General features: G+C 40.6%; 1 protein-coding gene across 48 annotated transcripts in view; it reads left to right on the forward strand.

Moving 5' to 3' along the window:
* Positions 1–14,676, forward strand: part of NCOR1 (nuclear receptor corepressor 1) — a 191,217-nt gene that overhangs the window by 9,695 nt on the left and 166,846 nt on the right. For 40 of the 48 annotated variants that reach the window (XM_074018641.1, XM_074018645.1, XM_074018652.1 and 37 more), the window contains one exon: positions 13,821–13,998. In XM_074018641.1, coding sequence (XP_073874742.1) covers positions 13,891–13,998 — 108 coding nt within the window. In that variant the 5' untranslated portion in view covers positions 13,821–13,890. Of the gene's footprint in view, positions 1–12,385; positions 12,495–13,820; positions 13,999–14,676 lie in introns of all 48 variants that reach the window. The other 8 variants (XM_074018650.1, XM_074018657.1, XM_065532276.2 and 5 more) reach the window with 1 other exon arrangement.

Genomic DNA, 14,676 nt, shown 5'->3' on the forward strand with positions numbered 1-14,676 from the left:
GTAGAAACAGGGTCTCATTATGTTGCCCAGGTTGACCTCAGATTGGTGGGTTCAAGTGATCCTCCCACCTTGGCCTCCTGAAGTGCTGGGGTTATAGGTGTCGGCCACTGAACCCAGTTAAAAGCATTTCTTTAAAAAAAAAAAATTCTGGCCGCCGCAGTGGCTCACGCCCGTAATCCCAGCCCTTTGAGAGGCCGAGACGGGCGGATCACGAGGTCAGGAGATCGAGACCATCCTGGCTAACACGGTGAAACCCCGTCTCTACTAAAAAATACAAAAAAGTAGCCGGGCGAGGTGGCGGGCATCTGTAGTCCCAGCTACCCGGGAGGCTGAGGCAGGAGAATGGCGTGAACCCGGGAGGCGGAGCTTGCAGTGAGTTGAGATCTGGCCACTGCACTCCAGCCTGGGTGACAGAGCGAGACTCCATCTCAAAAAAAAAAAAAAATTCTGTTTATTGGGATTTTGGGGAGGAAGAGAAAGTAAACATGGGGTTGGTTCATCCTAGACAGCACTCATGGTTCTAGATAATATTAGAATGCAGTAATGTTTTAATTTATATATGCATTTATATAATTATTTATTTATATAATTTTTATTTATAATTTTATTTAATTTATATAATTTTTATTTATATGGAGTAGTTTCAATCTTAGGAGAAAACTGTGAGTTAGAAATATGGAAGGCTGGCTGGGCACGGTGGCTCATTCCTGTAATCCCAGCACTTTGGGAGGCCGAGGCAGGCGGATTATGAGGTCAAGAGATCGAGACCATTCTGGCCAACATGGTGAAACCCCATCCCTACTAAAAATATCAAAAAAACAAAAAAACAAAAAACTAGCCGGGCATGGTGTTGGGTGCCTGTAATCCCTGCTACTCAGGAGGCTGAGGGAGGAGAATCGCTTGAACCCTGGAGGCGGAGGTTGCAGTGGGTGCCATTGCACTCCAGCCTGGCAACAGAGCAAGACTCTGTCTCAAAAAAAAAAAAAAAAAAAAAAAAGAAATACAGAACGGTTGGTGTTGATAGGATTATAATAGAATTTGAGACTCCCTTTGAAAGAATAATATCGACTAGTTTTATATAAAAAATTAAATTCTTAAGTAGATTAGTCAGGAGTAAAGGAAAAGTCAAGATTCCCAACTTATTTGGATTTCTTTCCCCCATTACAGTATACTCGAGGAACAAAATTCGGGCTGTTTGGCTGTTTTTATTCTTTGTTATACACAAATAAACTGATATAAAAACCAAATATGTTGAGGTTACATTTTTCTTTTCTTTTCTTTCCTTTTTTTTTTTTTGAGACAGAGTCTCGCTCTGTCGCCCAGGCTGGAGTGCAGTGGCGTGATCTTGGCTCACTGCAAGCTCTGCCTCCCAGGTTCACGCCATTCTCCTGCCTCAGCCTCCCAGTAGCTGGGACTACAGGCGCCCGCCACCACGCCCAGCTAATTTTTTGTATTTTTAGTAAAGACGGGGTCTCACCGTGTTAGCCAGGATGGTCTCGATCTCCTGACCTCGTGATCCACCCGCCTCGGCCTCCCAAAGTGCTGGGATTACAGGCGTGAGCCACTGCACCCGGCCAAGATTACATTTTTCTGGGGAAAATTTGACTCTTAGATTTATGATGAGAGTCACCTTTATGCTTATAGATTGCCCCTTTACCCCATACTTTTGTTGAACTAAGACATTCTTCTTGCCATTATCACTGTCATACACAGTTCACATTCAGAGTAATTTGTTTCAGGCAATTCATTTCCCTTGACAATAACAGCGATTTGTGTAATTTTGAAAATATTTGTTTTAAGTAGTCATGATCATGACTTTGAGTTTCTGTTCAAAGATGTTTAACTTTGCATTACTTTAAGAGTTTTAAATTCATTTTTAATTACAGTAACTTTTATGTATTTGGAGGTATTTGGAATGAAATCAAAACTTGTGCTATCTAGGAGTTATAACCTAAAATATGCAGAATGTAAATATACCTGATGTAGGAGTATATATATTCTGCTGAGGGGGGAAGAAGAAGTTACTTTATATTCACACAAAATCATTTTAATGCATGAAGGAGGATATGCTATTTTAAAATCTTATCTTTCATTAATTATAAGTAATACATTATTTTACATATATACTGAAATTGAAAGAACTACTTCCTGGATGTAATCTAGTGAGAGTTTGTTGCATTTTAAGACAGAGCCTTGCTCTTGTTGCCCAGGTCGGAGTGCAGTGGCACGATCTTGGCTCACTGCAACCTCCGCCTCCCAGGTTCAAGCGATTCTCCTGCCTCAGCCTCCCAAGTAGCTGGGATTACAGGCGTCCGCCACTATGCCTGGCTAATTTATGTATTTAGTAGAAGATGGGGTTTCACCATGTTAGTCAGGCTGGTGTCCAACTCCTGACCTCAGATGATCCACCCTCTTCGGCCTCCTAGAGTGCTGGGATTACAGGCGTGCGTCACCACGCCCAGCCATATGTCTTTTATAAATTGCCTTCTGTTGTTCTTTGGTTATTTTCTGATGGGGTTATTGGTTTTTAACAGGTTAAAAAGTTCTCTACATATTCACTTTTTTCTTTTTTTTCTTTCTTTCTTTTTCTTTCTTTTTATTTTTGAGACAGAGTTTTGCTCTTGTTGCCTAGGCTGGAGTGCAATGGCATGATTTCAGCTCACCTCAACCTCCACTTCCCAGGTTCAAGCGATTCTCCTGCCTCAGTCTCCTGAGTAGCTGGGATTACAGGCATGCGCCACCATGCCTGACTAATTTTGTGTTTTTACTAGAGATGGGGTTTCTCCATTTTGGTCAGGCTGGTCTCAAACTCCTGACTTCAGGTGATCCGCCCACCTCAGCCTCCCAAAGTGTTGGGATTACAGGCGTGAGCCAATGCGCCTGACCTTATTCACTTTTTTCATACGTGTGCACATATCCCCCTAGCAATTCTTTCGTAGTGTTATGTACTCAGATATATCCAAACCCAGCACTGTGCTGCTGTGGGACCTTGGGCACATTATTTAACCTCTGTACACCTTAATTTCCTTATTTGTAAAATGGACATAATGTAAATAGCATTAGGCATAGTGGCTGGCACAAAGTAAATAATAAATCTTAGCTGTGATTATTTGTCTATTTATGTGACTTTTGTGTTTTGTGCTCTACTTAAGACTTTCTTTACTCCAAAATGTAAAATATTCACCTATCTACTAAACTAGAAAAACAAAGTGACATTATATGCCTCTATGTTTCTTTGCGTTAAAGATGAAAAGCATTGTATACATGTTTGCTTGTATATCACAGGATATATGATACTTGGAAACACTGGTTGTCATAGTAAGAAGAATGAATGAGAGGAAGACTTTTTGACTGCATGCCTTTTTGTATTTTTAAAACAAAGAAGTCCTCAGATTGTAATTTAATACTTCAATGGTTTCTTTTTCTCCTTTTCTTTTCCTTCTCTTTTTAACACTTCTAATTCTTTGATCCATCTGGAATTTATTTCTGGTATAAGAAGTGAGGCATATTTTGGGGAATAAAATTGTGTGTGAATTCTACCCCAACTAGCTAGTTGTGTCAGCACCATTTAGTGAATAATCTGTTTTTTGCCCCACTGTTAGAATTGCAACTTTTGTCATTTACTAAATGTGTTTGGGACTGTTTCTGATTGGCCTTATTATTTTATTTTGATCTCGTGTGTTACCATACCCTTTAAATTACTATCATTTTATAATTTTAATACAGATGGGGTTAGTTACCTGTTCATTACTTTTTTTTCCATACTTTGACAATTCTGGTCTATGTGTTCTTCTATATGAACTTTAGAATCATTCTGTGACATTCAAAAAGAAATCATAGAGATTTTTATTGAATACTGAATGTTGATTGGGAATACTGAAATTGTAGGTGAAGTTTGGGGAAATTGACATCTTTATGTACTTTCTGTCCTGTGTTCAAATAGATTTTTATGTCCCTCAGTAGATTTTCAAACTTTGCTTCAAATAAGTCCTGTACAAATAAGTCTTGTATATTTCTTCTTTATTTCTTTTAAAAAACATCAGACCCATGAATGGGAGTTTGTTTGTTTATTTTATTCAACAAATATTGTAGAGAATCAAACAGGTAGCTTTTATTCTAGTGAGAGAAGACAGAACATACTCAAATAAAATGAAGTACATAATCCATTTAAGATTATGATAAACCTATAAAGGAACCAAAAGGGTGATGTGATGGAGAGTAACAAGTGGGAGCTTACCTTATATGTAGGGTGGTTGGAAAGACTCCTGAGATGACATTTGAACTGAGACCTTAAGTTTGAGGAGGAGCTAGCCACCTGAATGAGCCAGGAACAGCATTCCTGGCAGAGAGTAAAGAAGGACAAAGGCCCAGCTAGGAAGGACCTGGCAGAGAAGGGCTCCTGAGGAAACTAAAAGGAAACTCACGTTGCTGGGGCCTAGCAAACAATCTGGAAAGTAAGCAGGCCAAATCAAGTAGGGCCTTGGGTCATCGTAGGTAGTTTAGAGTTTGTTTGCCGCGCTTAGGAAATCCTTGGGGAATCTGAAGCAGGAGAGTGATGTGTTCTGATTTAAGGCTTAAAAAGAGTACTTGGCTTTTTGAGTTGAGAAAGTATTGAAGTGGGAAGCCCAGTTAGGAATTTTTTTGCGGCAATAGGTAAGGATGGTGGTAGTTAGATGGAGAGGCCTGGGAGGCTTCAGAGTGTGTGTGTGTGTGTGTGTGTGTGTGTGTGTGTGTGTGTGTGTGTGTGTGTGTGTATGTATGTAAGGAACAGCTAAACAACTTGCTGTTGGACTGGGTGTTACTGAGAGCTAAGTACTGCTAACTCCTGCAGAGGCCATGTAGAGCAGAACAGAGCTGATCTTTGCCTTCATAGGTGGTGTCTGATAGCTCTGTTTGTTTCTAACGTGTGTACCAAAATAAAGTAGGCTAAAAGCATTTGACTTTAAGATTTATGGAGCTCGGGGGTGCTGAGGCGGGTGCAGCAAAAAACAGAGTCTGTTCATAACCCATGTTTTATATTGCTTAATAACCTGTCTCTGTTAGTGGGTCAAAGGGGAGGCAGCAGCAGGTGATCTTTAAGGTATCTGTCTCTGAGTTAGAAAAACATAGCTTGAGGAAGTTATGTAGCTTCCCTACAGCCTTAGAGGTAATAGTGGAACCAGACTTTTAGGTGAGCTCATGCACACACCAAGTCTTAGTACACTGCCTAGTATATATGTAGAACTCAATAAATGGTAACTCTTTTAGTAATATCCACTTAGATATTGTTGTATCTGTTTATTTAGGCCAAATATCTACATTAAAATTTTTCTCATCTCAATTTCTTTGTTCTTCTTTTGTGTTAATCAAGGAGGGAATTGGCATGTAGTCATCCATTTTTGTTGTGAAATATATTTGTTCTTTTTTTTTTTTTTTTTTTTTAAGATGAAGCCTTGCTCTGTCACCGAGCCTGGAGTGCAGGGGTGCGATCTCGGCTCACTGCAACCTCCACCTCCCAGGTTCAAGTGATTCTCATGCCTCAGCCTCCTGAGTAGCTGGGATTACAGGTGCACACCACCACGCCTGACTAATTTTTTGTATTATTATTATTATTTTTTGAGATGGAGTCTTGCGCTGTCGCCCAGGTGGGAATGCAGTGGTTCTCTGCTCACTGCAAACTCTGCCTCCCGGGTTCAAGCAATTCTCCTGCCCCAGCCTCCCAATTAGCTGGGATTATAGGCGCACGCCACTATGCCCAACTAATTTTTGTGTTTTTAGTAGAGATGGGGTTTCACATGTTGGTCAGGCTAGTCTCGAACTCTTGACCTTGTGATCCGCCTGCCTCAGCCCCCCAAAGTGCTGGGATTACAGGCGTGAGCCACCACGCCCAGCCAATTTTTTTGTATTTTTAGTGGAGACAAGATTTCACCAGGTTGGCCAGACTGGCCTTGAACTCCTGACCTCCAGTGATCCACCTGCCTCAGCCTCTCAAAGTGCTGGGATTACAAACATGAGCCACCACGCTTGGCTGGTTTTGAAATAACATTTGTTCTTATAAGTTGAGTGAGTGAGTGTTGTTCAGTTCAGAGAATTAGTTCAATGTAGTGCCGATACACCACAGAGTTCTCAGTTGGATATTGTTATATTGTACTGCTGTCTTGGGACAGTACTTTATGTAGAGGTAAAGTAGCATCATTTTCCTTTCATTTAAGAATTATATATTATTTATTATTATTTTTTGAGATAGAGTCTTGTTTTGTTGCTTAGGCTGGAGTGCAGTGACACGGTCTCGCCTCACTGCATCCTCTGCCTCCTGAGTTCAAGTGATTCTTGTGCTCAGCCTCCTGAGTAGCTGGGATTACAGACATGTGCCACCACGCCCGGTTAGTTTTTGTATTTTTAGTGTAGACAGGGTTTTGCCTTTTTGGCTGGACTGGTCTCAAACTCCTGGCTTCTAGTGATCCTCTTGCCTCGGTCTCCCAGAGTGCTGGGATTACAGGCATGAGCCACTGTGCCTGGCCAGAATTACTTATTGAATATGTGTACCCATAGATTTATCAAATAATTATATCCTTATTAAAATTTTTCTTTCAATATCATATTTTATAAGAGGTAGGATAGGTTAACTAAAAATCTTTTTCTTTAGCTTCCATTTGTTTCTCTGTCTTTAAGTAAGATGTCATGATATCAAAAGAGGCTGCAAATAAAATACCTTGTTAATAGCATTCCCCCAGAGTAGATCTTAACCAAAGGCTGAGAAACAGTAGCTTTTTTTCCCCCCAAAGAGAAGAATGCTTTAGTTTATTTTACAAGAGAAAATTTATTATAGTGTAGCACTACTCTGGTCTTGTACAAATTACAGAATTCACTTAGATAATTTCTAGTCTTTTCTCTCCTGGATGCTGGACTCTGTAATACGTTTAGGAGGTTGTCTTTGTTTAAATTGTCCCCAGGTTGGAGGATTTTAGGTGGTTGGGATGCCCAGGGTGGTGATCCTTCTTAGCCTTGTCTTGCCTAACATACTTTTAGAATTGGACTAGAGGTGGACAGCTTTGTGGGAACTGGTGTGACCTAATTTGCCTCAGTTTAATAACTAATATTTAAGCATTTGAATGTCATAGAGGCATTGCCCTATCCCATACTTGTGTATTAGGATATTTTATTATTTTATCAGTTAAAAATTGCGTATTTTGTAGGATCCTTTTTCTGCTTTGGTGAAATGTAGGCTTCACCTATATTGTGACGCTTGGTGGATTCATTCTTGCTCATCCGAAGTGGCATCTTTAGTCCTGCCACAGTGAAGTGTATTTTTAGCTTCTTTTTTTTTTTTGTGAGATGGAGTCTCACTCTGTTGTCAGGCTAGAGTGCAGTGGTGCGATGCCAGCTCACTACAACCTCTGCTTCCCAGATTCAAGCGATTCCCCTGCCTCAGCCTCCCAAGTAGCTGGGACTACCAGGTGCGTGCCACCATGTCCGGCTAATGTTTTTTTTTTTGTATTTTAGTAGAGATGGAGTTTCACCACGTTGGCCAGGATGGTCTTGATCTCCTGGCCTTGTGATCTGCCAGCCTTGGCCTCTCAAAATGCTGGATTACAGGTGTGAGCCACCGTGCCCGGCCATTTTTAGCTTTTTTTCCAAGATGGCTTAGGCCACCTTGAACACCTTTGCATAACACATTTTGGTTATGCAAAGGTTTTGGGCCAAAAGCCAGGAGTTCCTGCTGAGAGGAAAAATTGCTTTTTTTTTTTTTTGGCAGGATAGTATTTGAAATTTTGTTGTTGCAAGATTTTCCTGTTGAGTAAATATGTATGTGTTTATTTAATATGAGAAGATTTAAAAAGGAACTTAAATAGATCATTTTCATTTTGCAATATCATATTGCTTGTTTGCAATATATAAGAGGCTAGTTCTGGGTTTATCTGTGTAATTCAGTTAGAAGTGCTATTGTCTTTTATGACAGTGACATATAATTATTACTATATTATTCCCATCCTAACACATTGTATGTTGATATTTAAGAGATGAGGAAGTTGATTATAAAATCTTGATCAGATTTCTTAAACAATTCATAGAATTTTTTTCAGTTCATGAGTCAACCATGTAACTACCCTGAGTTAATGAGTTTTGGTGGCTAAGAACTGAAGTTATAATTTGATACTGCCACTTAAGGTGCTCCCTTCCCCTTCAGTCTGAACTTTAAGCTAGATTCTTTTATTTCAGTGGATTTCAAATGTAAAGTATTCTGCCCAGATATCTTAGTGAGCCAGGACTGGAGTGAAGGGTGGAGGGGAGGATGGGGAAGGGCAGGGGGAGACTGAAAAGATGAATCCTAGGTCTCCCATTCTCACTAGATCAGAATGTTTCTCCATTGTATCTTTCGTACATTTAGCTTTCATTTAAGACTTTTGAGGAAAACATTCTGGTTAAAAAATAAGATCTGAGCACTGTTGCTGTGTATCTCGTGGATACGTTTTGAGGGAGGAGGTTGTAGTGTTCTCCAGGCTGCAGTTCATGTGAGGACAGGAAGGGCTTGCTTTAACCTGTAAATTTGTATGCCAGTAGGGGCTAATTTCCTGATTTTGCTAGTGTTTTTTTTTTTTTTTTTTTCCCTTCTGTGTTGGGCGGATAATACTTTTAAATAAAACTGACTTTTTTTTTTTTTTTTTTGAGATAATAAAGTTAAACTTCACTAAAGTCATACCACAAAACTAGGACAACAGGAAGGATTACTGAGATGAGGGAAAAAATGGACAAGTCACTTAACTTGTGACTTTGAGTGACATTGAGTGTAATTGTTGAACCCAGGACTCACCATAGCTGAAAGTTAAACAATGTGCATTAAAAAATTATACCTCATGGGTTTCTAATCATTTAGGCCACTGTTGGAAAAAAATTGGATGACCCTGGGTTAAAATCTTTTTATTTTTATTTTTTGCTTCTCCATTCCATTTATAGCTTTATTTATTTGGGATGTCTGAGTTGGGAGGAGAACGCAGAGATAGATCACTTAAAGCATGTTTTAGGACAGCACATCATAATTAGTTGGAAAACTTACAAAATGAATGAACGTTCATATAGTGAAATACTCTTTTTTTTTTTTTTGAGTGAGTTTCACTCTTGTTGCCTAGGCTGGAGTACAATGGCATGATCTCGGTTCACCGCAACCTCTGCTTCCCAGGTTCAAGCGGTTCTTCTGCTTCAGCCTCTCGAGTAGCTGGAATTACAGGCATGTGCCACTATGCCTGGCTAATTTTTGTATTTTCAGTAGAGATGGGGTTTCACCATGTTGGTCAGGCCGGTCTCGAAAACTCGACCTCAGGTGATCCACCCGCCTCAGTCTCCCAAAGTGCTGGGATTACAGGCGTGAGCCACCATGCCCGGCCCATATAGTGAAATACTCTTTAGCAATAGAAAGAACCATAAATTCTTGAGAATAATTGCCAAGATTTTTTTTTTTATTGTTTGTTTGGTTTTTTTTTGAGATGGAATCTCGCTCTGTTGCCCAGGCTGGAATGCAGTGGTGTGATCTCGGCTCACTGCAACCTCTGCCTCCCAGGTTCACGCCATTCTCCCGCCTCAGCCTCCTGAGTGGCTGGGACTACAGGCGCTCGCCACCATGCCCGGCTAATTTTTTTGTATTTTTAGTAGAGACGGGGTTTCACCGTGTTAGCCAGGATGGTCTTGATCTCCTAACCTTGTGATCCGCCCACGTCGGCCATCCAAAGTGCTGGGATTACAGGCGTGAGCCACCGCACCCGGCCAGCCAAGATGTATTAAGTAATAAAAGCAAGATACAGAACAGTGTGTATCTAGTATGCTACCATTTACATAGGGAAAAAGTGTGAGTGTATGTATGTGTAGGATCTTTCTAAAGGTCACTCTAGAAACTAGTAACTTTAGTTGCTTTCTGGTAGGGTAACTGGGTAGCAGCTAGAGGAGAAGGGCGAGGAGATTTTTCACTTTGTATTCTGTGGTACTTTTAAAAACTCTTAAGTCCTGCATATAATATTTATTTCCAAAAAGATCAACCCTCCCCACAAGGCCAAATGTTGGCTTTTCCCTTTCCACTTGGAGCAGTTGCAGGTGTATAGATGAGGCGAAAGCTCCTCAGGTGGTTTTAATGTGTGGTCTCACTGAACATCTCAGCTCCTCCTAGTTCACTACTTGCTGAGAAAGCGGCAAAGCATTGCAGAAAACATTAGTTTTTCCCGTTTTGCCACAGACAATTATGTGATATTGGAGGAATTGTTGACTTTCTCTGATCTTCAGATTTCTCATCTGTCAAATCAGTGTTAGCTGGGTAATCTCAACCTTCCAATCCTTAAGATTTGCTGACCTCCATGCCTCGGGCCTTGGAAGGGAGCAGGGAGAAAACAGACTGAGGGACAACTGGTCAGTCTTCTGACTCTTTTCCTGGTCAGCTTTCACAACAGCAGGAAATGTGACATCAGGAGGAAATATGGTATATTTATTTAAAATATTTATATATTACATGGTACCACATATGGTTTTTTTTTTTTTTGAGACAGAGTCTGGACCCCTCGCCCAGGCTGGAATGCAGTGGCGCCATCTCAGCTCACTGCAACCTCTGCCTCCCAGCTTCAAGTGATTCTTCTGCCTCAGCCTCCCCAGTAGCTGGGTTTACAGGCATGCGCCACCATGCCTGGCTAATATTTTGTATCTTTAGTAGAGATTGGGTTTCACCATGTTGGCAGGCTGGCCTTGAACTCCTGACCTTGTGATCTGCCTGCATTGGCCTCCTAAAGTGTTGGGATTATAGGTGTGAGCCACTGCGCCTGGCCTTAAAGTTCTTTCTTTTTTTTTTTTTTTTTTTTTTTGAGATGGAGTCTTGCTCTGTCGCCCAGGCTGGGATGCAGTGGCCGGATCTCAGCTCACTGCAAGCTCCACCTCCCGGGTTTACGCCATTCTCCTGCCTCAGCCTCCTGAGTAGCTGGGACTACAGGCGCCCGCCACCTCGCCCGGCTAGTTTTTTGTATTTTTTAGTAGAGATGGGATTTCACCGTGTTAGCCAGGATGGTCTCGATCTCCTGACCTCGTGATCCACCCGTCTCGGCCTCCCAAAGTGCTGGGATTACAGGCTTGAGCCACCGCACCCAGCCTTAAAGTTCTTTCTATACGTTTTTTCTTTTGTTTTTTGAGTCAGAGTTTCATTGTATCACCCAGGCTGGAGTGCAGTAGCACAATCACGGCTTAATGCAGTCTTGACCTCCTGGGCTCAAGTGATCCTCCTGCTTCAGCCTCCCAGGCAGCTGGGACCATGGGTGTGTACTGCCATGCCTGACTAATTATTATTATTATTATTTTAATTTTCTTGTAGAGATAAGTCTGCCTTCATTGCCCTGACTGGTCTCGAATGCCTGGCCTTAGGAGATCCTCCGATCTTGACTTCCCAAAGTGCTGGGATTACAGGTGTAAGCCACTGTGGCCAGCCTACAAGTTTTGTTTTAAAGTTAGATTGAACGACAATTCCCTAGAAAATTTTACTTTCTTTTTTTTTTTTTTTTTTTGAGACGGAGTCTCGCTCGTCGCCCAGGCTGGAGTGCAGTGGCCAGATCTCAGCTCACTGCAAGCTCCGCCTCCCGGGTTCCCGCCATTCTCCTGCCTCAGCCTCCCGAGTAGCTGGGACCACAGGCGCCGCCACCTCGCCCGGCTAATTTTTTGTGTTTTTAGTAGAGACGGGGTTTCGCCGTGTTAGCCAGGATGGTCTCGATCTCCTGACCTTGTGATCCGCCCGTCTCGGCCTCCCAAAGTGCTGGGATTACAGGCTTGAGCCACCGCGCCCGGCCGAAAATTTTACTTTCTAAACCTAAACTGGGTAAAGAATATATTGATAAAAACTGGGAAATTGATCAAGTTGTTACACTGAATTATTTTTTGAATTTGCCCTCTTCCCAAATCCCTTGAAATGATGGAAATAAAATTAAAACTTTATGTATAAAATATTAAATGGGTGGAGATTTTATATATATAAAATTTATATATTTTTATATATGCAGTTATATAATTTTCATCTTATGTATAAATTCTGTTTTTTTAAAACCACCCAATTAGGTAATAATAGAAATCCTGTCTTAAAGTAAGAGTGTATGTACACACATGCACATGTATATATGTGTATGTATATAACATTTTTGTCATGAGAGTTTTATATATAATTAAGATAGAAATTATATATTATAGCACACATTTTTATACATATGTAATATTCTTTATCATATGTATGTAAAATACTCCCATATTAGTTATGTATAACATAAATATTTATGCTATCCTGAAACATAAACATAGATAATCATGTTTTAGGATGGGAATACTCAGGAGTATAAAGGTACCTGTTCTCCCATTAGTCAGTCTGTGAATTCAGTATTTATGTGTTCTTATCCAGAATTTCTATGGGACCTGACAAGCCGACTCTGATGCTAGTGTGCAAGAGGAAATGTGCTAGAATAGCTGAGAAGGCGATGAAAGTAGCGCAACAACAAAGCACAGCGCAGGTGAAACTTGCCTTGCTCAATATGAAACCTCGTAATACTAGAGTAATTTGAAAAGTATGGCATTGGCACAAGAAAAGACAGACAAAAGACAAATCAAATTAGTCTGGAATTGTGGATAAGTAGGAATGTGCTTTATAATGAAGATGGCTTTGTTTTCCTTTGTTTTTTCTTGAGACGGAGTCTTACTCTGTTGCCCCGGCTGGCGTACAGTGGCGTGATCTTGGCTCACTGCAACCTCCGCCTCCCAGGCTTAAGCAATTCTCCTGCCTCAGCCTCCCAAGTAGCTGGGATTACAGGCGCATGTCACCATGCCCGGCTAATTTTTGTATTTTTAGTAGAAAGGAGGTTTGACCATGTTGGCCAGGCTAGTCTCGGAACTCCTGACCTCAAGTGATCCACCTGCCTCAGCCTCCCAGAGTGCTGGGATTAACAGGAGTAGCCACCACTCCTGGCCTTTTTCTTTATTTGCTATTTCAGGTCCATAGAAGCATACAAAGAGTAATATAGCAAATGTCCAACTACCTACCATATCTGATTACAAAACTTAGTATTTTATCATCCTTGCTTCAGAATTATTAAATAAAGACAATACTTCCTCTGCACAAATACTTACCTTAAAACTACTCTTGAATTCTTTTCACAATTGACTTATCAACTCCCAAATTTAGAACCATGTATTTTTGTCTTTATATTTGTTTCTCAGACATTTATAGAAATATATTTACTGAGCAGTTACAATGTGTCAGACCTTATGCTGTTTTTATATACTGTTTTTACTTATATAGCTAATTATATTATTTGTCACATATTAACCTATTTTAAGCATAAAAAGAAATGACCCATTAATGTTTTGAAACTTTGGTAACTTTTATTAAGTAAATACATGAGAGGAAGCTTTTACTGGTAATTCTGGTTTTATTTATGTAGCTATAGTTATAATTTATTAGAAGTACACTTGGTGTTGGCCGGGCGCAGCGGCTGATGCTTATAATCCCAGCACTTTAGGAGGCCGAGGTGGGCGGATCACGAGGTCAGGAGATCGAGACCATCCTGGCTAACACGGTGAAACCACGTCTCTACTAAAAAAATACAAAAAAACTAGCTGGACATGGTGGTGGGCACCTGTGGTCCCAGCTACTTGGGAGGCTGAGGCAGGAGAATGGTGTGAACCTGAGGCAGAGCTTGCAGTGAGAATAGATCGGGCCACTGCACTCCAGCCTGGGTGACAGAGCGAGACTCTGTCTCAAAAAAAAAAAAAAAAAAAAAAAAAGAGGCACACTTGGTGTTTTAGTTCTTATTAATTCTATTTTTTCCCATCCTGTTTAGGTGGTTTCCTGGAAACATGATTGTTTATTGGTGTTGATCTCACAGTCTGGTGAGGACTTCTTTACTGATAATGTCAAGTTCAGGTTATCCTCCCAACCAAGGAGCATTCAGCACAGAACAAAGTCGTTATCCTCCTCACTCTGTCCAGTATACATTTCCCAGCACCCGCCACCAGCAGGTAAGGAACAAATACTATGCAAATTATACATGTTTTTTGTGTTTTTCTTTACTTTTCCTATTTAAGACACATGTTGGTCAGAAACCACCAAATTTACATTTTTTTAAGTGGCAAGAGCTATTTACAAAGACGAGGAACCAAAGGTTGGGAATTAATTATTTCTGTCTTCTTACTGTGGTTTTATGCCGGATTTCAGGAGTTGAACTTGTCTTTGCTTTTGATGATAGGAATTGATGATAAATAGAAAACGTATCAATTCTCTAGAATTTCTAGGGTAAGACCTATATTTATACTCCCAAGTTGTGGTTGAGTTTTAAGCTGGCCAGATAACTTCGCATGTCTTGAGAGATGGCCAGGATAAAAACCTCTCTCTTCTTGAGAGATTGATGGTAGGAAGATTTGCATAGTAGGTAGGAAGGAAGGAAGGAAGGGATGGTAGATAGAAAGGAAGACTTTATCATAGGAAGAGTTTGTAAGAGATTGATTTACCTTGTGAAAAATAAAATATGAGGTGAAATAATCATCTCAGAGGGAGACCAAGGATATGTAAGAGGTTTAAAGAAAAATAGGAAAGGATGGGATAAAACGACCATCTCAGAGACTAAGAAAGCAGATTTGTCATCAAAATGTACTATGGGGTCCTACTGAGGACTCCTTTGAAGTGTAGTCATGATTACA

The sequence above is a fragment of the Macaca fascicularis genome, chromosome 16, assembly GCF_037993035.2.
Source record: "Macaca fascicularis isolate 582-1 chromosome 16, T2T-MFA8v1.1".
NCBI lineage: Eukaryota > Metazoa > Chordata > Mammalia > Primates > Cercopithecidae > Macaca > Macaca fascicularis.